At 40.9% G+C, this 27,665-nt stretch overlaps 2 protein-coding genes across 19 annotated transcripts in view; one reads left to right on the forward strand and one right to left on the reverse strand.

Annotated features, from left to right (window-relative positions):
• Positions 1-1,563: 1,563 nt before the first annotated feature.
• On the reverse strand, positions 1,564-20,589 carry adgrg4a (adhesion G protein-coupled receptor G4a). Its single transcript, XM_052078932.1, has 28 exons — positions 20,156-20,589; positions 19,381-19,478; positions 19,252-19,313; positions 19,143-19,170; positions 18,822-18,859; positions 18,274-18,422; positions 18,095-18,145; positions 15,354-15,431; positions 15,069-15,145; positions 14,920-14,990; positions 14,819-14,846; positions 14,706-14,728; positions 14,490-14,632; positions 13,969-14,098; positions 12,315-12,421; positions 12,002-12,218; positions 11,198-11,363; positions 10,948-11,100; positions 8,961-9,107; positions 8,782-8,827; positions 8,437-8,540; positions 6,828-6,949; positions 6,476-6,744; positions 5,475-5,580; positions 5,068-5,351; positions 4,176-4,277; positions 3,952-4,094; positions 1,564-2,157 (listed from the first exon to the last, which is right to left on the reverse strand). Exons 1-27 carry the CDS (start codon positions 20,439-20,441, stop codon positions 3,967-3,969), a joined length of 3,213 nt encoding a protein of 1,070 aa, XP_051934892.1. The 5' UTR covers positions 20,442-20,589; the 3' UTR covers positions 1,564-2,157; positions 3,952-3,966.
• A 2,080-nt stretch (positions 20,590-22,669) lies between these two features.
• Positions 22,670-27,665, forward strand: part of map7d3 (MAP7 domain containing 3) — a 33,117-nt gene continuing 28,121 nt past the window's right edge. For 7 of the 18 annotated variants that reach the window (XM_052087604.1, XM_052087909.1, XM_052087832.1 and 4 more), the window contains exon 1: positions 24,783-24,964. In XM_052087604.1, coding sequence (XP_051943564.1) covers positions 24,919-24,964 — 46 coding nt within the window. In that variant the 5' untranslated portion in view covers positions 24,783-24,918. Of the gene's footprint in view, positions 22,756-24,781; positions 24,965-27,665 lie in introns of those variants that run through there. The other 11 variants (XM_052087974.1, XM_052088431.1, XM_052088286.1 and 8 more) reach the window with 5 other exon arrangements.

Genomic DNA, 27,665 nt, shown 5'->3' on the forward strand with positions numbered 1-27,665 from the left:
AACAGCCAGAAAGTTTCAAACAAGGGACATCTATTTATTTATTTATTTTTAAAGACTGAGAGTGTCAGAGAGTACAAAAAAAATCTGAATGCCAATCAAGAATACAGGAATGGTAACATTCATGAAAAGATGAAAATAGAATGTCAAGCATTTTTGGTCTACAACCAAGGGGTATCATTCGAAATGTATTATAATGTAAGTCAAAACAATATGCAGCGCAATAATCAAAGTCGAGAAAGCACGTTAGTCAAGAATATCGGAATAGTTGTGCTCAAATCCCGGAAAAAGTGTGTTAGGCAAGAACCACGGAGCAGTTTTTACAAAGTACGTTCGTCAAGAATCAGGGTGAGAGATTGCGAGGCAAGAGTGGTTTTGGTTGTCATGAATCAGGGAAAAATGGTAACTTGTCAAAATTAAGGGAAACGTGTGACAGACGAGAATCTAAAAGAGCAAATGTGCTGGGCGAGAATCAGGGTCTAAGTATATTAGGCAAGACTTGGGGAATTAAAAAGTGTGCCAGTCAAAAATCTGGTTTAAAATATGTTCTTATTCATTCCTTGATCCTGTGTTAGTACAAAAATAAGGAAAAGGGTATCCTTACAAGAATCGGGGACGAGCAAAGGAAATGGTAGTTAGACAATAATCTGTGAAAATAGCATGTTTGACAAGAAATTGGCAACAGAAATTCCGGTTGTGTTGAATCAGGGTCAAAATTATAACCTGGATCAGGGTGAATAATTTTAGACATGGATAAAGCTAAAATAGGTCTTTGATCAATCACTTGAACATTTCATTGCATAAAAATAAATATTCAATAAATCAGGCATGATACTATTTATTATGTTTGGATTTTTGTTTGATCAAAGTAGGGTAAACATGGGTACACACAGTAAGCAAAATGGACATAAAGTACCAAAATGCAACTTTTCACACATTCTTCCATCACATTTTAATTCACATTTAGAATCAGTGAATTGCTACTTGTTGAGCACGAAGTCCTAATGCTGAAAAAGAACTGCAATTCATTCTGGGACTGGAATAATATGAATATGATGTTACTTGCTTATAAAAATAATAATAATAATTAGGATAACACTGTAATTTGGTAATACAGTATATTGTTTTGAATTTCAGTTCCATTTGAGTTTTGGCTTTGCATTAATTATATACTGTACCTTCTGCCATCTTGTAGAAGAGTTTTAAAGCATTCTGACAGTTACAATACATTGTCGGCATAGAGGTAGTGGTGCCTTGAGATACCCTTGACCCGACGCAGTAATTTCATGAAGATAAAAGCTGTCGTTTGGAAGCCTTTTTGCTTTGACTCTGCCGTATGGTGGAAGCAAACTCAACTCACCCCACTCACAACCAGCAGCAGTTTGGCAGATGATGAACAACCCCCCCCCAAAATGTTTTATACTTAAAACAACCACATAGCTTAGCCTTAAAAGGGGAAGTCAACCCAAAACATTTTCTTGACAATAATATTTTATGTAACTTCACTCATCTTAAAAACAGCTTTCTGATTAATATTGTGTTTGGTGGAATATGCTTACTTACTTTGCTTACTGGAATATGAACTCAGCAGTAAAGCCCACCAGTTTTTATCGATCTCACGGGTGGAGGGTGGGGGCGGGGGCGGGGCACTTTGCTGTCGACTGAAAATGGTATCTCAGTTGCTCATGGCTCAGCTTCAGAAAACAGGTGAGCCATGATTGGTCATTACTGAGCCTTGATCAACTGTGATGTCATTTTCAGTCAACAGAAAGTGGCAAAATGGCCGCCCCCTGATATTAACACAAAGAACGGTGTATTTTACCACTTAACTCATATTACACAAACACAAATTTAATCAGAATGCCATGTTTGGACTAGGGGGGCTCCATAGAACATCATTTTGTAAAGAAAATGCCCTGTAAGTCTGCCACCTTAATGCTAATGCTAACACCTAATGGAAAACGCCATGGACGGGCTAAATATTTGTTTCGATATTATTACAGCCCTTCAAGTATATGAGTGTTTTAAGTTAGGAGTGTGTTCACAGAATGAATTCAGCTTGTATCTCAAGGCACGACTGTAGCTGTTAATTTTGAAACAATTACGTGAAATTGGACAATTCCCCACGGCAAAGCAAGTTTAAGGCATTGAGTCAAACCTCTGGGGGGGTGGGGGGTAGTGATGTGTCGTTCGCGAACGATCCGGCTCCCAGAGCCGGCTCTTTGAAGTGAACGATGGGAGCCGGCTCCCACCTCATTGGGAGCCGGCTCCTCAATGGGAGCCGGAACGGGAGGGTTATAGTGATGTGTCGTTCGTGAACGAGCCGGCTCTTAGAGCCGCCTTTTTTGTTTCTCCAGTTGTTCCCCCCCCCCCCCCCCCCTTCGGTTAAAGCCGCACGTGATTGGTCAAGATCTGTGGTAGACGGGGGGGGGGGGGGTTCACACACGCACACGCACACACGCGCGCACACACGCACACGCTACAGTTTAGAGAGGGGGGAGGGGTTAGAGGAGAAGAAACAGCAGCGCGCGAACGAGAGAGACGAGGAGACGACAGAGCTAGTTAGCAAAAAAAGAACACGGTGGAAAGCGAAAAGGTGAGAAATGGATAGAAAACGCAGTGAAATTTGGACTCATTTCAATGTTATTGATAGTTCAAAGGCAGCGTGTAGACTCTCAAAGTTAAAATATCCCATAAATCAGGCTCCACAAATAACCTGCACAGGCACATAAGAAAAGTCCACCCATCAGTACAATTGCGAGAGAAAAGACAAGCAAGGGAACCAGATGTTAATGAAGGTGCTAGTGTGTCTGCAACTGTTGCTGCTGCTCCAATGTCACAACAACTGCCTAGAAGTACAACCCAGAGCTCTATCCTGTGCAAGGGTCTTCAGAAAGTGACAGCTGAGCATCAGACCAGCGTAACCACAGGGAAAGTGAAAGAGTTAGTGGATGCTCTCTGTGCATCCATGGACAGAAAATTCCACAGAATGGAATGGAACACTGTTCTGTCAGAAACCACCATTCTTGACCCAAGATTCAAGAAGCTGGCCTTCACTGACAATAGAGCGGCTGATGAAGCTCTTCAAAGAATAACTGCAGCAGCAGCAAGAGCCAGCCAGACAACTGCACTGCCAGGAGGCGAAGAGGGAGAAGAGGGAGCAGAGCAACAACAAGAAGAGCCACAAGCATCTGCTGTTTGGAGGTTCTTTGAAGAACGAGTAACTGGAAGCACTACAAGACGGAATCCTTCATCAGATGCAATTCTGGACGTGAGATCCTATCTGGAGGAGCCCCTTTTCCCGAGAAGTGCAGACCCTTTGAGCTGGTGGGAGGCCAAGGATTCACTGTACCCACGTCTTACACATGTGATGACACGGAGGCTGTGTGTTGTCGCAACATCTGTGCCCTCAGAAAGAATCTTTTCCAAAACAGGGCAAATGTTAACAGAAAGGAGAAACAGGATCAACCCCTCAAAGCTGAGGCACTTGGTTTTTCTTAATGCCAATCTTCACTAAAGACATTAAAAACTTTTACCTGGATGCTGCTTTTTTCTTTTTGTTTTACAAATTTTAAGTTATAATTTGTTGTGTTGTATTCAATGCTTACTTGTTTTACTGTAAACAGTTAAAAGCTTATAAATATAAATATTCAGAGATTGGAACTTTTTGTTGACCTTGTTTTGAGGTGGGTCTTTGTACTTTGTTTTTATTTTTGTAGCACTCCATGTTGTACTCCATGTTGAGTATAAATAAATATTTGATATACTCTCTATTTTTTGCATTAGTAATTCATTTTACACATAATATTACGTTATTTTTGGTAGTAAATTAATTTAAGCAACAAAAAAACTGAGGAGCCATTGGGAGCCATTTGGGAGCCGAAAGAGCCGGCTCTTTTTAGGGAGCCGATCCAAAAGAGCCGGCTCTCCAAAAGGAGCCGGAATTCCCATCACTAGTGGGGGGGGTTCTTAAGTCCCCTTCTGGTTTTCCATGCAAGAGTCAGACTCAGAAGTGTTCCTGAGTGAGGTTTTGACAGTGGAGCTGGAGTTAATGATATTCTCTTTCCTGCGGTGACCGCCCGTTGTCGCACTCCAGTCTGAAAACACAAAACACACAAAGCGGAGCTCAATTCCACACCCAGCCCGCAACTCATTCCCTTTTTGAAAAAGTAGAGTACCTGAACGGTCAGCGAGTCTTAAAGCACCGCAACACAAATGGATTCGCCATTGTTCCCGCACGTTTTCTTTCATCAGGCAGTGGAAGAGAAAAATGAAGAACCCTACGGAAGAGAGGAAAATAATATTCCCATTTTTGCAATGAAGCGGCGCCACTCAGACAACTGTTCAATTTTCATTTGTCACCTTAAACCACACTCATAAAATACACCGCTGTCATCACACAGATGTTTTTTTCCACAAAATAAGGTGTGATTTTCATTTCAATTTATGGTGGTAAATGTTCAACAATGTTTTTTTTTATTCCTAGGGGGTGGCTCTCTAATGGCTGTCACTGAGCTCATAACTTGGGGTACCACAGTTACCTTGAAAAATGAACTTAGTTACTCAACTCATTACTTGATTTTAAAAGGAACTTAGATTTTTACTGTTACTTGATTTGAAAAGTAAACAAGTTAGATAACAAGTTGCCTTACATTCAACCCCGCGCAACATAACATTGACATCCCCAAATTTTGAAAACCCTGCACTACGAATTGGAATCAAAACGCTTATCTGTCTTGTGTTAAGCCATTTTCTCTTCTGCTCATCAATTCCGCAGCGTTTGGCAAAACCACTCAGTCGTCATCGTTTCAAAAATCAATTTCGATTTGAGATTACTTGTTGGCCAATCAATGGACACCATTCCATTTTCTAGCAGAAAACGGTAAATGAGAATCATTTCAAGCCTTTTGTAGCTTAATGATATGTCATTGCGGTAACATTCGCAACATTTAACCATGCAAACATAAAAAGTCAATCTATTGGCACCAAACAGTGCTTGGGGAAAACTCTCCTTTCACACGTCATCAATCTGGCATTAAAATAAATCTGTAGTTTTTTTTACAACTTTACCCTGCAGCGTGTTGAAGATGGTGAACAGGTACATCATGGCCACTTTGCCTTGTCCAAAGGTGAAGAAGCCCACGAACCAAGTGAGACCCAGCAGAACGGTGAGGCTGGCCACCGCCCTCAAGTCCTGCATGGTGCTGCGACTGCTGGTCGACGCCTTTTTGTTGGCGGCCATCTTGCGGATCTGAATTAGAACCACCACGAAGATGGTTGCGTTGCACAACAGGACCAGGAGGACGAAGGCCACCACCGTCACGTAGAAGAAGATGTTGTTCTGAAGCCAGCAGCTAGATACAATGCCGCCGACAGGACACTATTTTAACTCTTGTTATTGACAGTATGTTCTGCAATAACTGTGTCCTTATATTTGAAACAAACTTGCTCTATATACTATCATGGGGAGTACTTACAATTCGTTGGGAATTTTACTCTTTGCTGCAACTGCTGTATCCTGAGTGTTCCCATAGGCGTCTTTATCTATGGCCAGCACCAAGCAGACAATGGCCAGAGGAACGCCTGCAAGGAGACATAGGCACATTGCCAGAGCAGGATTAGCAGCATTTTTAAAAAACACTATACAGGGAGACACATTAAATTGTCAATCTTTGACTACAGCTCCCTTGGCTCTCTTTCTTGCAACTAAACAAAAACAATAACATCCTCTATAGTAGCATGAATATTTTTTTTCCTCAAGGACCCCAAAATCTTGAGATGCTATACTTTAATAGGACAAATATTAGAAATATGGTGAATGTATCTACAAGAAATGATGTTTGAGTCCACTAAAATGTGATTGTTAGGGTCACACTATCCACATAATTTTAGAATCTGGAGGCAAGCTAATGCACACCTAATTACCGCATTTTCCACACTATTAGGCGCTTTGGAGTATAAGGTGCACCTTCAACGAATGGCCTATTTTAAAACGGTTTTCATATACAGGGAGCATAGCATTATAAGGCCCATAGAATAGAAGCTACAATAGTGGCTGCGGTTGTGTTATGCATCCACTAGATGGAGCTACGCTAAATGGAATACAATACAGTACAGCTTTATTCATACAGAGCTTTCACAAGCACTGCAGCTGTAACAAAGCAATTTATAGAACATTTAGAATACTACGTCCATGAAATCAGAATATTGATCCATATATAAGCCGCATCGGATTACAAGGCGCACTGTCGGTTTTTGAGAAAATTTAATGCTTTTAGATGCGCCTTACAGGGCAGAAAATACGGAACTCCTGATGCTGCATCATCATTAGGTGAATCAAGAAAACGTTAAGGCTTGAATTCCATTATGGTAGAAAAGTGCTATACAAGTGAAAGGCCATACATTGTCTGTATGGTTGCAGTTTGTGATATTGCTCTTCATAATGTCATTACCAAGACTGTGCCGTCTTTTTCCTTACCCCACCCGACAGCGCAGAACTTGAGGATGTACGCAGGCACGTATGTGTTGAAGACCTTGACCAGGGCAAAGTGCATGTGGACGGCCTCCAGGGCCATCCAGGTGAAAGAGGCCAGCAGGAAGTAGTGCAGTGTGGCGGCGGTGACGATACACAAGCTGTAGTTGTTAAAAGACGAGAGCCACGAGTCCAGCAGGAAAAGCAAGCTCAGTCCCAGCAGGGCGGCCGACAAGTTGATGAGAATTTTCGACGGGTAGTCACGGCGAAGCTTTCTGGAATCAGGTGAATGACATTGAGTGTTCCATTATACTCACAATTGACCAGATTTATTTATTTTTTCCTTATGATGACTCACTCAAAAGCAAGGTAAGTGAGGAGAGTGATCCCCAAGAAGAGGGCGGAAATACCGCAACCAATGTATGAGAGCACGTTTAAAATGTGACTGTCACTCTCACTTATGGGAGTTCTGGAAACATCCTGAAATCAAAAAGGGGAACTATTTATTAACAATGTTAAGACATAAATAGGTGAATATCCGAAATATCTCTTGGAGACCATTGAGGATCCTCAATAACACATTTTAAATACATTTTTAAATCAGGTGCAAGTAAACTTTTCTCTAGGGTGTTGGCAAAGTCTGGGTGCATAGCAAATTGTTGACCAGACCTTTCTCTGTGAAAGTCGACTCAAATCAAGACTCCTGATTTAAACCACAGCGCATGAACAGTCAATGTACTGAAATTGATGGCAATGCAGACCTATTTGATTCAGCTCACCAAAGCGCATCAAAATATGCATTAGAAATGATGGAAATCATGTTGAAAATATTGTGTTGTTTTTTTTTTTTTTTACCATGTACCCAGATTTGATGGACAGGGTGTCCATCAAATGCAGATTCCAAATCTGCCCTTGTATTTTTCTCTAGCGCGTCAGGCTTTCACAATTACAATAATAACATAATTTGTAATATAGTAATATATTTAGTAATATTTAGGAATTAAGGATTACGTTGGTCGCTGTTGGTATAGTGGTACATACGTTGGACTTGTGTGTGGGCAGCGTGGGATCGTTCCCACTCAGTGACGGTGTGAATGTGGGTGTGAATGCTCGTTTGTCTCTATAAGTGCCCTGCGATTGATTGGCGACCAGTTCAGGGTGTAGTCTGCCTTCCGCCCGAAGTCAGCTGGGATTGGCTCCGGCAACTCCCCACAAGCCTGTTCACCAACCATTCGCGCTCACACCAAGGGACAATTTAGAGTGTTCCATCAAACTGCCATGCTTGTTTTTGGAATGTGGGAGGAAACAGAAATACCTAGAGAAAACCCACGCAGTCACGGGGAGAACATACAACCTCCCCACAGGAAGGCTTGAGCCGGAATTGAACCCTGCATCTCTACACTGTAAGACCGGCGAACTAAGGCCATCTGATCAAAATGTGCTTAAAATGTGCTTACAAGACAACAAATACATTTCGAGTCTAAAATATCCCAACGTGTTTTTGTAAACTCCAAAGACAACATGGTTTCTGCTCATTTCACATCCAGCTTTTTTGTAAACGTGAAAGAAAATGTGATTTTGGAAACAGTAGTCATTTTCAATATGTGTTTTTGTAAATATCAAAGACAATTCAGGATCTTCAATAACCTAGACTAAATATTTTTGTAAAAATCAAAGAAAACCCAATCTTCAACAATGCTAATGTGTTTGTCAATGTCAGACAAATTAGATGTAGTTTTGTCAACGTTGAAGAAAATTTGAAAATATTTCCTCAGATACAGCGATTGTAAGAAGGTCCTGATAATGTGGTCATATCACGCAACTCACGAGGGGAAAAAAATAAAATCATGCTATATAATAGCCTGACCGGTTTGAACTCCTATACGTGTGGCTATACGAGTTTATTTAATCCCCCACTGCCAAGAAATGATTTCTGTCAGAAAAAGTACACATCCAGTATGACTCACCAGCAGCACAGCAAAATGTGTGAGGTGCTCACACAGACATCTGGTTTGATAAGGCGAAAGAGTCCAAGTTTCACAACCGAGACTGCTCCATCCACCCAGCCCACCTGACACAGCCACAGCCACATACGCACGCACACACACACACACACACACACACACACACACACACACACACACACACACACACACACACACGCACACACACACACACACACACACACACACACGCATGAATTATTAAAGTGGTTTATCTGCTGGCAGACAAGTCCCTGCACTTTTATTGCATCGTTCCACCAGGCAGCTCCATTAATCCCAATGTAGACCTTCGAGAGTCGAGACCCTTACCATTGTCATTGAAATCCCAAAACACACACTGCACCCTGTCGCCATTCTAAAAAAACAAAAACAAACAAAGACACATAAAGTTATCCTGTCGGAGTTCTCGTGCATTTTCGTCTCATCCCGAAATTTCCCCAAATCCCAATTTTTTGTGAATAGTCGATGCAGTATGTCTAGGGTCTCACTTGTTTGGCTTTGCGATGACGTAGCGTGATCACCACCCTCTCGCCATCACTCAGGTTGCTAACGTGGCTGCCGTTGATGCTTGCGGACACAATGTAAGAGTTCAACATCAAGTCGCTGTGCGTCGTTGCGTTGGCAGTTTGGGGGCCCTGTCGGTGAGACCAAACTGAAAACCACAGGTTTCAAACACATGGCCTGCAGCCCAAATTATGTCACCACTTCATTTCACGTGGCCGACGGAAGCCTGCCATGATTTTTCCCAAAACAAATCATAAAATTGCTGACCAAATGCAACGGGCTATTTTCTAATATGGTCAGGTGTTTATTAAAGTTCTCGAGACAACGCATTTGGTAAGGGAGACAAAAGTGTCACTGTATCAGACTCTCGCCTCACGTCAACGCCGTAAGCAATCTTGTTGTGGCGCATGTCACAGATCTATTGCGTCATAATTATATTCTTCTATGATCAGTTTTGGATTTCTTGTGTTAAGAGAAAAAACTATTTCATGTTCGGCTGATGCTTCACTCTTAGCCACAGGAAATAGCTCCAACAAGGGTGTTGAGGAATGGGAGCTGTCAATTTGCTCTTGGCCCTTCCTTGCTTACAGATTCTTTTATCTCTCTATAAGGTGGAAGAAAACCCAACACCACATAGTCTTTTCTTCAGTTTATCACAACGCAACACGAATCGATTCGGGCTCCTGTGAGTCTCAGATTTCATCAGGAAGCCCCGAAGAAACACATACATGAGATTATATAGAGACAATATGATAATGAGAGGCGGGGAGGTATGCCTCTCATGCAAATCCCGAAACAAAGAAAGTAACATGTCATCTGACCCGGTGTGGCCGCAGGAAGCCAGGACCACTGCTGCTGGTCACAGATCTTGAGATTAGGGTTCCTCTTTGAGGGCACTTGAGAGCCTTCAGGGACTTTTATGAGGAAGTGGAGGCAATAGAAACCCTCGGGGGGCTGTTAATTACCCAAAGGGAAATGGGCTCTAAACTTCACAGTACATTCTTTGTTTTAACTACTTCAGCAGATTCTCAGGAGAGAGACTAGTGTCAATAGTTCTCATACCAAGATGAAATTCAACAATGTTCTACTACTACTTCTAGTGGAATAATTCCTTAACAAGGGCTTCTCTTTACCCGAAAAATATTTGTCTCAATCCAGGAAATCTACAATTTAGCAGATGTCATTGCTAACGTAACAATATGGCACAATGTCAAGTCTTCTTTGAAATGGGGTCAAGCAAACAAGAATGCAAAAGGAAAACATAACTTGCCACCTCACATTACCGCACATACCAGAAAGCGATACTGGCACCAAGTTGTAAGTTTCCCATGTTATGAGCCGCGGTTTTATATTGTTGATGTCATTCACCTGTTCCTCTTTGTACAAAACAAAAGACGTTACTGTCGCAATTTGTTCCCTTAATACATCTAATGTGAATCAAAGCATGACCTTAACACCAAGCGGCGTACCAAACAGTGACTTTTAACGTGCCATTCAGAGGTTGTAATAGCATTACAACCTCCGCCCTGAGGGCAACCATAACAACAATGTAGGCCATCACGAAAACAAGTTTGACACACTCGGGCTTGTTTGAAGAGACCGTGCCATAAAGTATAGCAGAATGGAAAGTGATTAATGTCTTATTAAGGTTATTTGTACATCGCACAAGAGCGATAAAAGGACAAAGTTCTCTTGTCATGTAGGCTAATGATCATTGTCGTGAAAAGATAAGGATGCCATCGTGTGTAGATACCACTGCAAATTGGGCCAAAGCTAACTGCTAGCTTACTTAGTTAGCCTAGCTAAGGATGCACCCTGGCTCGCCTGGAAAAACATACAAAAGGAACAACTTTTTCACCACGATGCGGCGATATTGTGTCAATGTTGTCAATTTTTTGAAAGCTGTCAAGAGAGGCAGGACAGAATCACCTTGGACAAAAAAAAAAAAAAAAAAAATTCACACGAGCATACCTGGAAGAGGTCTTGTGTTCCATAGAACTGAAACTGGACCCGGGTTTTATTTCTCTGTCCAGGTGGAAGAAAGTTGTGCAGAGTAGACGGCAGGGATATGGTCGCATTGGCATCCGGGATTGGTTTGCCCTCAAAACTTTGGTTGACAAGTACCTGAAAAACACAAACACAAAACGATTCCTCATTAGAATTTAACATAAATGGCAGAAAATGAAGATTTTAGACGACTGTACCACATTCTGGGTATTACATTAGGCTCCTGGAATGAAGAAATGGACACTGCTCTGAATGTGAGGCCATTAAATCCCTCGGCAGCCACGTCAATCATGGACAGAGCCAGCGAAGGGGCGGTCAGACTTAGCAAATCATTCTGTAACTCCATCGTGTTGCCCATTTTATCCGTCAGGTTCAGGATACTATTTTGGCAAAGGGAGGGATGAAAACAAACAAACAAAAAAAACACACACCCAGTTGAGCCGCATGGTTCACTTTGTCCAAATAGTTCTATCGTAAAATGTAAAGTTGCTTTGACAGTACACACTTAAATCTACAGAATGTGTGTGGGGAAAAAATTACGCTAAAGAAACAGAGTACACAAAAGTACACAGAACGTCATTTTTCTTCCAGAGAATGAACACCTCTTACTCACTTACTCGGTAGTGACCCCTGGAAATAAAAATGAAATAAAATCGCACCCTAATATCAATTTCAGTAATCGACACAAAATCGGGTAGACATCTTTTATCATGAATGTAGACTTGGAAGAGTCTCGAGATCCAAGTTGAACAATTTTGGTTTGAAGCAGCCAGTTTAGACAAATTCCAATGTTAGTATTTGGATGAGGAGTGTCTGCCTTTGTTGAGAGTCAGTAGAGAATACGTCTAAATTAGACATGGCTTTGGCCTGATCACAAAAACAGTGAAAGATGGAAAGATTTTCCGGCAATTAATGGAACACACTATTGCGCACCCCTGCCAAAAAAAAGGGGTTTTAATGTGCGTAAAAGTTTGATGTTATGAATGCTCATAGCCTGAGCGTGCTTCTATATCCTTACCTAGCAGCCACCGGGACCACGTCCGTGTCGGAAATCAAGATGTCAGAGAAAACGCGAACGATGTTGCCGCCGAGCGCCGGCGTGACTGTGGTGACGTTGACCACCTGGTTGAGTTTCTCCACCACCGTATTGAGCTCGGTATGCGGAAGCTGTGTGGCGTTGCCCAACGTGGAGTTGACCAGGTTCTGGATTAAGTCCACCACTTCAGCGGCATTATCTGAAAAACAACATGCAAACTTGAAATTCCCGGGTTCCCCTCGTCGGGTTCTATTTGGAAAGAATAAATTGACCGATATGTGATTGCGCTTCTTACCGGTGGTGACAGTGATATTTTCAAGTTCTGAAATGGACTCAATTGGACTGCAATTTGTCATGTCCGGCTGGGCCCAGCTGGTCGTGTCATTTTCAAGGTGCAATTCACTGAATATAATCAGATGACAGACAAATGACCTTTACATTGTATTCTACATTTTCCACTCACATCACAAGTGCGTTCGCTTGGCAAAAGCCCGAACAGTTTTGGATGGAACCAAATAAATAAATAAATAAAAATTTCAGGTTATACCCGCTGGCACAAATAAATAAATAAACATTTCAGGTTATACCCGCTGGCACATCCTCAATTGTTTTTGTCATGGTTTCAGTTCCGGTTAGGTGGTCATCAATCAATTCTCTGATACCCAGAAGTATATGAGCTGGAGACAAACCAAGCTAACTTTGGGAGAGGCATTCTATACCCCAGATTGGTCGCTTGCCAATCGCACTGCATGTGCAGTATAGACAAAAGACCATTCAAAGTCACATTCACAACAACAGACCATACAAAAGATGTTCCAAGTGGGGATCTGGATCTGAGACTACCCAACTAACGCACAACTAGACGAACAATCATTCAAATTCGGGAGTTTTCAATGAATCTAATACTGTATGTTTTGGGGATGTGGGAGGAAACCCATATTTTCTCCTCTTATGTTCAATTCCATTCATTTTTCGCTCGGGAACTTGTCAATCAACTCAAACCAATTTTTTGGGAGGTTGGATCCGTGTAATCGTCATGCTGATTTAGTCATATCATGTCATGCTTATATCACGAAAGCCCATCATGACATGAGCAACTTGAACAAAATCTCTCAATTGAGGCATGCGTGCCGAACGGAAGAACGGCAAGGAGCCGGGGCCGTCTCCAGGGTAATGGTTTGTTCTGACCAAGGTTAACGGGATACGGATAAAGTAAATAAACCCATATGAAAAGAATTCCAGCCTTATTTTAGCATCATCCAAAATAAATGTCGGCTCAGATGACCTAAGCCCTACGTTGATGCTGTCCTACGTATGGTCCCTGGGACTCTTTTTTTTGTGCTCTATTTATGACATCATGATATATTTATTCATTCATTCATCTTCCGAGCCGCTTGATCCTCATTAGGGTCGCGGGGGGTGCTGGAGCCCATACCATCAATCCATGGTGCAGTAGGCGGGGGACAGACACCCTCGGTTGCCAGCCAATCGCAGGGCACACAGAAACGAACAACCATTCGCACTCACACTCACACATAGGGACAATTTAGAGTGTTCAATCAGCCTGCCACGCATGTTTTTGGAATGTGGGAGGAAACCGCCGCACCGGAGAAAACCCACGCAGGCCCGGGGAGAACATGCAAACTCCACACAGGGAGGCCGGAGCTGGAATCGCACCTCCGCACTGTGAAACCAACGTGCTAACCACTGGACTACCGGGCCGCCCTGATATATTTATGATTTTTAATATTTGCCCAAGAAAACGTACGTAAATGAGAGACTTCAGCAGCCGGGAGAATACGCGTGGCTAAAAAAAAAAAGCTTATAGCTGTGCGGCTTTTTTGACTTGAGCGACCAGTCTAGTGTGTCCCCCGACGCCTCAACTGAAATCAGCTGTGATAGACTCCACCTCACCATAATCAGGATAAGTGGTATCGACAAGATCTTACCAAAGTCTGAAGGCTTCCTTGGAGCTTGGCTTACTGCATCTCATGGTCTGATTAACTTGAGGAAAGGTTTCAGGCCAAAAGTATTTTCCGTAGATTGTCACTGACAATTCTTCGAAACAATTTTGAGGAACTGAAAGAGAAAAAGCATATCACTACCATGTTTACATGATATTTGTCTTTTATTTATTTTTTCCGCCAAACTTTGCACAAGTGGAATTGGGCATAACGGTGTGTTTGTGCATTTGTGTGCATTTGTGGGATGCAAATAGACTTTTCTCAGCCAATCCTTCCCTATTTGCATCAAAATCAGAGTGTGGGCCTGCACCTTGATCACATACACCAAAATCGTGTTAGACCACCTGCGTTGCAAAATAATCTATGATCGAGTGTAATTTTTGAAAATAAATTTGCAGATGCGCTGGGGGGTGAGGCAGAAACGCCCAGTCAGGTATAGCGCATCTCAAATTGTGTGTGTGTGTGTGTGTGTGTGTGTGTGTGAACTTGATGGTTTGTATACCTACATATTTGTTTGAGCCTCATATTTATAGTTTGAATGACACTGGAGTCGTTTGTGTACTGGGGCGTCAAGGTAGTGTTGATGAAATATTTAATTTCCTCAATGTGCTTCATGCTGTAATCTTGAACATGGAAGTCACACGTGTACCTGTTCATGAAACACACGACACACTGTTTTATACAAGCAGAAAACAGACGGCACTAACTGAAAAGTCACCTACTGTTTGTGTTGCTCATGGAAACGCTACAAGAAAGTAAACCAGACGGTTGTGTTCATCAAATGTGAAATTGATTAATTCAATGTGACTGCGTATTCTTTCACTTTAACACTCACCGTCTGGATATTAAGTCTCTTTGCGTTCCTGTGAATGTACAATCAATTTAGACAGGACATTTTAATTAATGTGATCGAACGGATGAGTGATTTTGACGCACCTCCAGGCACCTTCCACTATGAGGACGTTCCATACGAGCGAAGTGCCCTTCGCTTCCAGCTTTTTTTTTAACTTTAGAAACAAGAGATTTCAATGCATGCGAATTCCACACAAATGCATTCCAATTACGTTGGTTTGTGATGGTCTTACCCACTGCTCAATCATTTCCTCTGGTTTTGAGGCATTCCCGATGAAATCCAATTTGAGTTTGGCCCTCAGAAACACATCTGCAGTGCCATAACAAAATAAATAAAAAGAAAAAGGGCAGCACAACATAAAATAAATTATATATATACTGTGTATGTATATATATATATATATATATATATATATATATATATAGAGAGAGAGAGAGAGAGAGAGAGAGAGAGAGAGAGAGAGAGAGAGAGAGAGAGAGAGAGAGAGAGAGAGAAAGATCCATTAATCTGCACTGACCTGCACTCACATTGACGAACAAAGGATTTCCTGTTGTGGACATGTTAGCGACTTGCTCGGGAACCCTTTGGGTTGTACCTGTCAAATTGAACGGATGAAGAAACTAACTGGTCACCTCACAGTGGCAGCAATGTAGAGTTCCGTTGCCAAAGAGCAGTGATTTCCAACCTCTGTGCGAGGCGGTGTATCCAATTTTACAAAATTATCTGTAGTCTTAGTCTGAAGATTATTATTCAGAATGTGTGTATGTCTTTATTTCAGTTCCTGTAAGTAAATCAAGAGATTGTCATTATTTCAGCAAAGCCCTGATAAGCTAAAGTGATGTCAAGGAAGTATGTTAAAGTTACTTTACTAAACTTACTGCAGTAAAACAAGAAGAAGTATCAAATATTATAAAAACTTTTAAAAATAAAAAGTCAACTGATTGCTTTAATATTGATATGACAATAATCAAGCAGATTATAGAATATGTAGTGCGACCTTTCACGCACATATGCAACCTGTCATTCAAAGCTGGTATCTTTCCATCAAAAATGAAAATTGCTAAAGTTATTCCAATCTATAAAAGTGGAGAAAAACATCTGTTTACAAATTATAGACCAATATCACTACTACCACAATTTTCAAAAATATTAGAAAAACTATTTTCTCGCAGACTTGATAGTTTTATACAAAAGCATGCGCTGTTAAGTGAGAATCAATATGGCTTCAGGGAAAAACGGACCACCTCAATGGCAGTTATGGATTTTGTGGAAGCAATAGCCACTAATATAGACAACAAAGAATTTACTGTTGGGGTTTTCCTAGTTCTAAAAAAAGCTTTTGACACAATAGATCACAGTATATTATTTAAAAAACTAGAAAGGTATGGCATTAGAGGTGTAAATGGATAAAAAGTTATTTAGAAAACAGATATCAGTACGTGCAACTTAACAACAAAAAAACGAATCAACTGAAAATCACTCACGGAGTTCCTCAGGGGTCAGTGCTTGGTCCAAAACTATTCATCTTATATATAAATGATATCTGCAAGGTCTCAAAACTATTTAAATGTGTCCTATTTGCTGATGATAAAACTTTCTCCTGTTCTGGAATAAATCTGAAACAGCTCCTGACAACCGTAGAAAACGAATTAAACAAATTAAAAAACTGGTTCGACAGAAATAAATTGTCACTTAACCTGAAAAAATCAAAGTCAATTGTTTTTGGCACAAGACCAATCAAACACCAAGCTAAAATTATGGTAAACTCAATTGAAATAGAAAGAGCGTATGAAACCAAGTTTCTCGGATTAGTAATAGACTCAAAACTATGTTGGAAACCACATATCGATAACGTAAAAAGAAAAATAGCCAAGACCGTAGGGATCCTCTACAAAACCAAGGAAGTGCTAAATAAGAGATCCTTGTACACATTATACACTTCATTATTATTACCATACATGACCTACTGTGTGGAAATATGGGGAAATGCCTGCAAAACAAACACACTCCCTATTTTCAAACTACAAAAAAAAGCAATTCGAATTATTAATAGATCAAAATATACGGAACCCACAAATCCACTATTTATCAAATTAAATACGATGAATTTTTATGACCTGGTTGACTTTAAAATTGCCCAATTAATGTACAAAGCACACAATAACCTGCTCTGCCAAAACATTCTGAAGTTTTTTGAAATTCGAGAAAGCAACTATGAATTAAGAGATACCAACTTATTCAAAAAACTCAAAACAAGAACAAACATCAAGCAAAGAAGTGTATCTAGCAAAGGTGTTAATCTGTGGAATAATCTCGAAACGGACCTAAAAATGAGTAAATCGCTTGCTGAGTTCAAAAACAAATTCAAAAAAATAGTACAAACAACCTACATCAATCAGAGTTAAAATGATGAATTCTAAACATTAAATATAATGATAAATCAGAACTAAGTTGATAAATAGAGAAAGGTATTGAAATATCCATTATGAATACAAGAGAAAATTGACACAAGAGTGCCAGGGTGAGGATGTATATAATCCCGATACAAACCAAAAGTTGTGAAAATATCACGGTTAAGACCCTTAATGGAGACTTCTTCCTACTTTTTCTTTTCTGATTGATATAAAAATGATTTAGTAGATATAAACACATAACGGGGTAGGACTAGATACGTTTTTTTACTTCATCCTACTCCCTTGAACATAATAACTGTGTTGAATGAAGACTGATTTCTTTCTTTTTACTTTTTTATGTACCTTATTTTCTGTCAAATTATTACTGTATATGTTTTATGTTCAATAAACAAACAAACAAACAAAGTGATACATTCCGACTGTTCTATGATTGAATGTTGCGTAGGAGCTAAGTTTAGCCCCAATTGTTAGCCCAAATGAAACTCTTCATCACGCAGACATAGTGCCTTCGCACCAAGATGCTACACTATGGCAGCAAAGGACTACTTTTGTCTAAATTAAGGTATTTCTCTTACTTCAAGATAGTTCCTTGCCACCATATCAGGATGGCAAAGCTATACTTTGTCCAAATGAAACTCCTCAATTGACTTCTACAATGTGCCTTGGCCCCAAGATACCACAAGGTAGTGGTAAAGCATTACATTTGTCTGAATGAAGCTCCTCAAACAACCTTCACATTGTACCTTGGCACCAAGATGCCACAAAAATAGCACCGAAGCAATATTTTTATTGCCAAAAGCAAACAGTCCATTTTAATACATGCATCATTGTTCTGACTCCTTACCGGGCAAAGTCACAGTGGGTGGTGCAGATGTCACGACGGGTGATGATGATTCTATTTATTAAAAAAAAAAGTGACTAAAATATGAAAATGTACGGTACACATAATAATATAGTTGAGGTCATATTGATCAATATGAAAATTAACGTGACAGTAACGGCTGTTTACGACTACCAACTCACCCACAGGCAGCACGCGGATGCTGTTGTGTTCCGCCGTCAGGATGAGTGTGTCAGTGGAGAAGGTCCAACTCAGCCGTGTGGCAACATAATCCTGAACCACTTCGACACTATCAGCGGGATCCACCGTGATCGTAACTTCTGAGCTAAAACTTGATGTAAAATAAGCTCTACATGTAAACGGAAGACTTGCCACTCAGAAAAACTTTACCCAAAGTCAATGTTCTACCCTACAATATTATTTCACTTGAAATGACAGTGGTGCCTTCAGATACAAGTGCAATGAATTAAACACAAACGGTGTGGCAACACATGTAAGAGACAATATAGCACTCCTCACAGTCATTGATTCTTTATCCTCTGAGAATAACTAGTGAGATTAGTGCCCTACTGATGAGCTAAGAGAAGCTGAGACAGCTCAAAGAACAGGACATGATGATTTGAGATTCAAGTGTTTTGAGTTACAAGGTGGTCACAGAATGAGTTAAAGTTGTATCTTAAGGCACTACAGGTTTTCTTTGGGGGGGGTTGGTAACTTGAATTGAGCTCACCATTTGTTACAAGCAGTAGCGGACACAGCTCTTGATTTCTGGAAAAAAAAATCACATTATTATCGGGGGGCGGCGGTTCAATTCCGTATTTGATACATTACATTTCCGTTTCATTTAATGTTATGTCATAATGGATAATGGAAATTATAATTTGCCCTTCATTCCTTGATTTTTTTTTTTGTTGTTGCTTTTTTTCACCTCTGCTACAAACACGACATGAAATTGTGCATAGTTAAAAGAAAACCAATAGAAATGGCCCCTTTTGTCTTTAAGACAGTAGCCTATTACTGTTTATGTCACATGATGGCCGACATACTGTACCTGAAGTAGTTGCACACTGCATTTCGGACTGTTTGGAAACAGAGATGACACAATTGAACTCCAGATCACGTGACTCTTCTTCATTAAGTCCCACTCACAAAAAAGTTACCTGACAGGTGAGTCCACAGATATGTTGCTAATAGAAATGCCTAGTGGGAAAATAGTCTTGAACTGATAAGAGATAGCAGAGGTTAATTCAAGGCAAATCTTTTCCATGTGCCACTTATTTTCTTCATACCCATTGTCTGGTGACATTTGTCATTGATGCAGAACAATTTCCTGACTGTCTTCTCTTTCTGAGGGACGTCTGCATTTTGACTTTGAAGAAAGACCATGCTATTAAAAAAAAAAAAAAAAAGCAAATAAGCCCATGCAATTAAAATATCAGCTTTAAACAATGAATTGTCAAATTCTAAAGAACTATGCATTTTAGGTAGAGTACTTGTCAGTCATTTATTTAAATTTTTCTAAAACTTTTGGTGTTCAATTTTTTTTTTTTAAACATTTAGAACCGTGTCATTACACGCGTACTTTTCATATTCGCTGACAAGCCCGGTCTCAGTCCCCCGTGAATAGCGAGTTCCACTGTCTATATTTTTGTGGTTGTTCTCCGTGGCCCATTAGTGATTCTCAACTGAGGGATCAGGACCCAAAAGTGGGTCGTGGACACATTTTGGGTAGGTTACGGACAGCTCGTAAAAAAAAAAAAAATTCTGTACTTAAAAGTTCGCACACAGTACATATAATATTGGGTCGAAAAATGCTACTCACTTCTGCTCTGGTCACAATCAACTCTGTAAACAAACACAGTGCAGCTCCGCCTTTGGCTTGTGGGCATCACAGCTAGCAATAGCGTTTGTCATGTAACATACTGTACATGTATTTTAGTGATGTTTTTTTTCTCAACCAAAAATGCTTTAGCTTATTATTCTTAACGTCTACAAAATAGGTTGCAACTTAGTAACAACAGTTGAAACTACTGATTCACATGACAACAATATCATTTTTCTTACCACAGTGCAGGCCGGGGTCTTTCTCAAGGGGGCAGTCGTGTTTCCAGTCGCGCCGGTCCCAGCTCACAACATCTCCATCCGCGCACGTTCGCCTCCTCAGCTCCTCCTCGTTCCATTCGCTGGACCACATTCTGAACTGACCGATGGCTCCGATGAGATTATTCCCCTTCTCCACTTTGACGGCACCACTGGCGTCCACATAGTGTGACATCCCCAGAGTTAGGGTCCCATTCTGACCCAAATGCTGAAGTGCGGTGACGTTTGCAAAAGAGGCCTCACTGCGCATGGTTCCATTCAGAAAGACCCGCAGCCTATTGGGCCTCCCAGACCAGGTGAGGCAGACTGAATACCACTGGAGCACCTTCAATTCCAAATCTAGACGCCATTCTTGTCCAAAGACCCAGACCACCAGCTGGGTTCCCGTACCCCCCAAGCCCAGCTCCACATGTCTACTTCCTGGAGCTTTGTAGACAAAAGCAATCCATTCTGTGTCGTAAGCGCGTTGCAATAGCATGCATACGCTCAGGTTCCTGAGGGGGGGCACCACAGTGTCCGGATGCAACTGCCACACACATGGACGAAACCCAAAGTGGACCTTCTGGCCCCACAGGCTGCTGCTGCTTGAGGCTGACAAACACAGGAGAATTTGTACATGACTTCCTTGCAAATTCACCAATCATAAAAGTAAACGCTGCCCCTGAAGAATGCTGTTCTCGTCAAAACTGTACATTTTAATTCTGATAGATGTCGAATGCAGCCTCCATTCAAGACTTACTGTTAGAGCACCTAGCAAATGTCACTTTTTAATCGCCCGACAGCACTTTCCTCTTTGACATTTCAGTATTTTTGACCCAAATTCATTCAGTCAGTTTTTTTTTAAGCGGAGCCTTTCAGCTCTCAACTGTCTCACACAACTTGGAAAAAAATTGATCTTACGTGAAGACAGTAGACACACTGAGAGGAGAATGCAAGCAGCCAGGGAGGATAAACGTGCCACAGAGTTCATTGCAGCAAAAAAAAAAGGCTAAATCTGGAGCACCCAAAGCTGGTCAAGTGGACATCTGCTACAAAACAAATAAGGAGAGCAATGCACATTTTGCCTAATCTTCAATAATAACCCCAAAATTGTTGTTTGAAAGCCTTAGAATTGTTGACACTTACCATGATGGCCTCGTCTGAGTGATGAAATATAATAAAGAAGCCCTAAAAACAAATTTGTTTTTTTTTTTTTGGACAGCTTAAACGGGTAGACTTTCACGTCAAGGAGTCATGAGTGCGTTGGTAAGAGTCATCAGTGCGTTAGAAATCACTCCCGCGCCCTGTATTATTTAGCTGCCGGAGTTACTCATTAAACTCTGGCAATAAGCAGAAGCCGGATAACAGTAAACCCTGTGGACTTGTTCACTCTGTACATCATAAAACAATTTGCAAACAGCCAACATAATATTCTGCTGCCTCAGTTATTGTCAAACAATGACTTGTCAAACAAATCGAACTGAGCCTTCTGTGTCGTCTTCATTGGCCCAGACAGGTTGTCTTTTTGTGACGGAGCTCTGATATCTGAACGAAATAAAAGTACAATAGCTACAGTAAGAACATTTTTTTCGAATCAATACGCTCTTGAGAATCAATATGATCTATCACGCCACCTACTGGTCGAACGAAACATTGCAAAATTATTGAGGTTGTTGCAACTTCCGGCTTATCGTTACTCCTCACTGTTGTCCATCATTGTGATTGACACAATGTTGGAGAGGTATGAATTTCATAATAGGCTGTTGTAAGGAAAGGAAAGGCAACTTTTTCATACAGCACATTTCCTACACGGAGCAGCTCCATGTGCTTCACGCAACCAAATAAGCACGACGTCTAAAACCATGAACAAACTGATCAACCAAAAACATTTGCAGAGCAAAGAGAACAAAAGCACTTTATAAAGGTTAATAAAGAAAAAACAACGAGAGAATACCGTATCTTAAAATTTGCGTGCATGCGTGCGTGTGTGTGTGTGTGTTGTTCAGTCATCTCAGATCACGACTTCAGCCCATGGCTAAGGGAGTGTTACCTGGCTCCAGTCTAACATGGATGCAACTGAACCATGTGAGCACCCATTGGAGACTCCAACTGAAGTTCCCGCCCGGTGGTCTGTACATGTTCAATTTTACAAGATACAACTTCCACACCCTGATCTGGGTGGTACTGCTGCACCCCTGATGGTTAACAGGGTACCAGAAGACGTTCATATAAGCGGAGCGCTGTTTCTGAACCACTTTTGTTAACTTGTGTCACCGTTGGGTCACACCATTAAAAAAAAGGACACCTACTGGCATGGATTCCCAAGGTTCAACAAAACTAAAATGATTCAACTGGAACCCCACATGCGACTTAACTTCCTGTTTACTGTGTCAAACAGATGAAAACTCCCTTTGGCAAAAGCATGTGAGAAGGGCCAGAACAGAGGCGTTTGTGTTCATTGAGGGGGGAGGGAAAAAAAGACTCAAGTGCAATTAGATAATGTGATGTTCTCTCATTTGAAAGAGTTTGTCATCGGACTGAGAGTGTTTCTTGTATTCTGAACTTCTGCAGAATCTTCAATCCAGGTAATATTTATACTTCGTTTATCTCTTCAATTACTACTTTTTAAATAAGCCTGAGAATAGAGGACCTAATAATGAATTGCAGAATTAGTTCAATGCGTCAATGAAATTCAGACCACCTATATTTTTGATACCTTCATGTTGTACAAATGACTTAGCATCTCATTTTGAAGTAATTCATCTAAAATAATTCGCAATGTGGTTCTGTACCACTAGGATTAGGTTGGCACCCTCTAGTGCACAGGTGTCAAATTCGTTGCCCGGGTGCCAGACGCAGCCTGCCACAGCTTTTTATCATGGCCCACTCCAGCAGTTAGTGTTTCTTCTTCAAAATGTGGGGTAATTGGATTTGTTGATTTCATTTTTGTACAAAATATGTATCGCGAATTGCAATTTTACTTGAAATAATTTGATGTTATTTTTTTTCACCACTCCCTTCTTAATTTGAACTAAACAAAAGTTGTATACTTAAATATTTGCTTATCACGTATTTTCATAAAGTTAGATATCAAATTCAATTTATTGTCACAAACAAACAAACAAATGCAAGGCAGTTGGCTATGATACAGTACACTTTTCAGAGTCTTTTTACATTCATAACACTAACCATTGCGACCAGTTTGACCAGTCTGGTCAGCGGGGTCAGAAATCTATGTAGCCCCAGTTAAGTCCCTCCAGCTTTTTAGTTGATATTTTAAAACGTATTGATAAATTATTTTCTCAAACCCATTATGAATTGTTCCATCCTCCCTTTTTCCCGAGGAGAGAAAAAAAAAATCCTAGAGCCTTCCCTGCGACCTATCCAAAATTTGTCCACAACCCACTTTTAGGTCCTGATCCCCCAGTTGAGAAATGAGTTTGACACCTCTGCTGTAATGGTAAATGATTAAAAAAAAAACAATCACTGCCATAGTACAGTTCAGTTGTATTTAATTGTTTGGTGCATTACATTTTATGTACAATATATTTTAATTGAATGATCATGTAAACACAGTTTTCCTTCAGGTAATCCCGGTGTTAATGTTCAAACTGCGCCTAGTGTCACAGTGGCTTCCAATACTATTAAATATTATTTTTAGGAAAAACGTCTGTCTTGATTTGGATGTGTAGCCTTCTTGTGCTTTCTACTTGGCGACTGTATGGTGGCACTTAGAAAGCTAAGAATTTTTCTCACAAGCACACATTTATTTTTATTACAACCAATTAAGGAAGGAGTAATATATCTGTTCAAGTTCACTATCTGTCCAACTTTAAAAACAGCGCAAAGCTTATGTCAGTCTTTTGGTGTTGTTAAAAAAAAGCCGTTTGGATGTATTGAGCTTACATTTCCACAAGAGAGCGCACTCGACTGTAGTAAAAATCATTTGCGACGCAGTGGTGCTGGAGCCTACGCCAGCCGTCTTTTGGCAGTATGCAGGGGACACCCTGAACCGGTTGCCAGCCTATCGCAGAAGCCCACCTGGAGAAAACGCGGGGAGAACATGCAAACGCCACACAGTGAGGCCGGAGCTGGAATTGAACCCGGATCCTCTGCAACGTGAGGTCAATCCGCTCCCCACTGGATCACCGGGCCACCCCAGTAGAATACATTTGCACACAATTTTATGAACCATAAAAAGTGCACATTGAACCTAAGTAATTCTATTGAGTTAAAACAGAAAAAAAGTGGTATAGAAGCTGGCTGGCTGGATTTTTTTTAATTGAAACATCATTTTTCAAGTCTATTTTTAAATATTTCCAATATTTAAGTTAATGACAAACTTTGCATAACGTTACATTGGTTTACAGTAATATTAAATATACCTTTGTAGGAATAAAACCACTTCCTCATTTTTGATGAGAAAACTTAAGCGTACTACTTCACTGTACGGTATTTTAATATTCGTTATTGTCGTTGTACTTAGAGAAGTATAGGTAATTTTGAGTTGAGAATGACCCATCTCGGTTTTTACGACATCCGTTTCCCCTCAAACGAGACATAGTGTTACTCTCGATTTAATCGCTGCTCTTTGACGTCCACGTCTCCTTGGTGTCCGGTCCGAGCCTGACGACTTGCCTGACTTCCTTCTTGCCTGACTGCCAGCTCGCTGCCGGTCGGTCGCGATGTGTTACGCGACCCGGCACTAGAAAAGAAAGAACAACACACACGGGAGGAAACTTATAGAAATGGCGGAGGGCACAGTGACTCTTAAAGGTTTGCGCAGCCAAATAGGTAAGACAATCTTGAACTGCAATTTTGTTCGAGCGAGTTGGGTTTTTTTTTGGCGGTGATTTGAACGGGCTGCTACGCGGTCAGCATACCCCCCCACATCCTCTACCACTCGTGGCTAGTAATGTTAGCTTCCCTCGCCGTTTCAATGTACCGCCAAATGTTACTCGTTTTACGTTTATATGCCGTAAACATAACGTGACACGGTTAAATTTCGGAGTCACATCCCAAATGGGAACTTCACGACTTTGCTTAATAGCACTAGCGGCTAATGCTAAGCTGAAGTTGTAACGGTGTATTTTTCGACAGACCAGGTTTGTTCGACGACTTTTTTAAAACTTTCTTATGAACGTGTCACGAGTAGATCTCAACTTGAAACGAGATAAAGTAAATTAACATTTAATGACTTCCTGGCGCTTAGCATCTACGACGTAGCCGCGTTAGATGATCAGGACGAGTTAAGAGTTGAATATCAAGTGTGCTTTTGGACTTCATTTGCTCCTGTTTTACAACTTATTCATTTTAATTTTTACCCTGAAACAAGTTAATGACTTGACTTTCATCTCATCTGATTGCCAGTTTGCCAATTGTTTTCTAATGCCTGTTTCTCGTCATGCCCTTTAGTGGCAAGTGTATGCTGTTGACATATGGCCTAACCCCCTCCCTTTATGTCTGCAGGGTTACCATAACAATGTCTGACCTGAATTTTTTTCGATCAGGCATCAGTGCCACACTTGCAGACAGCATAGAGAGCTGATGAACTGACAAGGGTTTGTGATGCACGAGTGACTGCTGACTGCATATGTGAGGTTTCAGTCTTTGCGGAGGCATGAATGCACATTTTGTTTTGACTGGGGGCAGGGGATGCAGCTGACAGTTTTTCAGTGTGTTTTGGTGAACAGAGAGGGAAGGAGGGCTTGATGCATACCCGGTGTGGATGTGGGCGGGTGTAACTCCTGGCAAAAAAGTAGCCTCATTTAGTGCTGATGGTCTTCCTGTCCCCCCCACCCCCTTAACTTTTCCATCCAGCGCTTTCATACCGGAATCTGAGCCTGCCCAGATTTGTGGTTTTATGAAAATGCGGTAAACCCGCTGCAAACGGCGAGAAAGTGCAAGTAATTAGCACCCCTTAAATGTGCTATATCTTTTGATAGTTTAAAACTGTAAATAACCACAGACTAAAATCCCAACTATAAAAAAATGTTCAGTCATTTTACAACATGAGTATGGTTGCTCCTAATGAATATGAAATATTGTAATCAATTTTCTTTATTTTTTTTCATTAATTGATGATTTGGCTGTGCTGATCTCTAAAATGTTCCTTTAAAAAAAGGAAATTATTTCAAATTGAAATTGCAGAAAATGCACATCATTGTGTTATCATTCAATGCAGCAGAATATTTGTGGCCTTTTTTGTATCTTGCACTCAGCAAATACTCAAGATATGAAGAAGACTAAAACAAATAATAAAAAACAAAACTCTTTTTTTTTTAAAACTAACAACAGTATATTGAAAATCCCCCAAATCATCCCTTGTAATGGATACTTGTTTTTAATCCAAGTATATTTCCGTGTGAAACTGTTCCTGCTGCTGCTGCTGCAAAAAAAATGTTATTAACCATGGCTGCAGATTTTTTTTCATTGTTTAACCCCTAGTAGAGAGAGACCTTACATAATGAAATCAAGCATCAATTGTGCTCGGTCATTCACATGACTACCGGTTATCATCTTCAGTTGGCTTTCCACTGTACTTGGACTTAGTTTTTTTTAATTCACTTTAAAGATGCTTTGTGGTTGATATTCTCCTTCTTTGCACGTGTGCAACATTTAAGGCATGTTTTCCCCCCTGACAAATTTGACTGGCTTAAAGGTGTTGTTGGACCTTCGAGGTCACACTGTAATGTCAGGAATCTCGCTCATGCGCATGGCGTGTTCCACAAGAATGCAGGCAAGGAGAAAAGCTACCCAGTCGAAATGATGGGTTGGCACCACTGCAAGGTTATCAGGTCTTGCCAAATTATTAAAAGCATGAGAAGTATTTCTTGAAATTGGACTCAACCACCATAGTCCCAAGCGCCTTCGATTTCATTGTGATTTGTTCTGTTTTGCTCCCATTCCTTCCTGTGCTTTTATGTCATCACTGGTCTGACAAGCGCTGTGTCAGGAAGGTCACCCTAACAATTTTAATATTAAAACTATGTTTAGTGTCTTAAGCCAAGGTTTGGTAGGTATAAATAGTTTCATTTTTGACTTGCCTGTCAAAGTCAGCCTCATATAGTTAGGCCAGTGTCAATGGCAAATCACAGATAAAAGACTGAATGAGGTCCATCTGGAGGACTCCCCAGGGTTGTGTCTGCGTGCCAGGACGCACTGCAAATAGCCCAGGCTTACACCTTTGCATGACAAGGTCTGGAGTAATCCTGTCGAAGATCTGCCAATGTGTTTAAAAACGTGCATGTGCGCATTGCACTATGAGCAGGCATCAAGTGGTCACTGAGGACCTGCCGCAAGCCAAAATGCCTCATTTCAGGTTACAATTCTTTATCCAGACTCGTTGACAAATGGGGTGTTGAGTTTAGATCATAAATTCATGCAATATATGACAACATATAGGCAGCCTGGTGGTCAGTGTGTCGGCCTCACAGTGCAGAGAGAGGTGCAGGGTTCGACTCCGGCTGCGGCCTTCCTGTGTGGAGTTTGCATG

The sequence above is a fragment of the Hippocampus zosterae genome, chromosome 1, assembly GCF_025434085.1.
Source record: "Hippocampus zosterae strain Florida chromosome 1, ASM2543408v3, whole genome shotgun sequence".
Taxonomy (NCBI): domain Eukaryota; kingdom Metazoa; phylum Chordata; class Actinopteri; order Syngnathiformes; family Syngnathidae; genus Hippocampus; species Hippocampus zosterae.

Excerpts from the sequence above, each read along its gene's own strand:
- adgrg4a (XM_052078932.1), bottom strand. The coding sequence starts at position 20,441 with ATGCGCAGTGAGGCCTCTTTTGCAAACGTCACCGCACTTCAGCATTTG. Across the intron at positions 14,847-14,919 it reads ATAGTGGAAGGTGCCTGGAG|GAACGCAAAGAGACTTAATA; the intron begins GTGCGTCAAAAT and ends GTACATTCACAG. Across the intron at positions 12,219-12,314 it reads AAATATCACTGTCACCACCG|ATAATGCCGCTGAAGTGGTG; the intron begins GTAAGAAGCGCA and ends GTTGTTTTTCAG.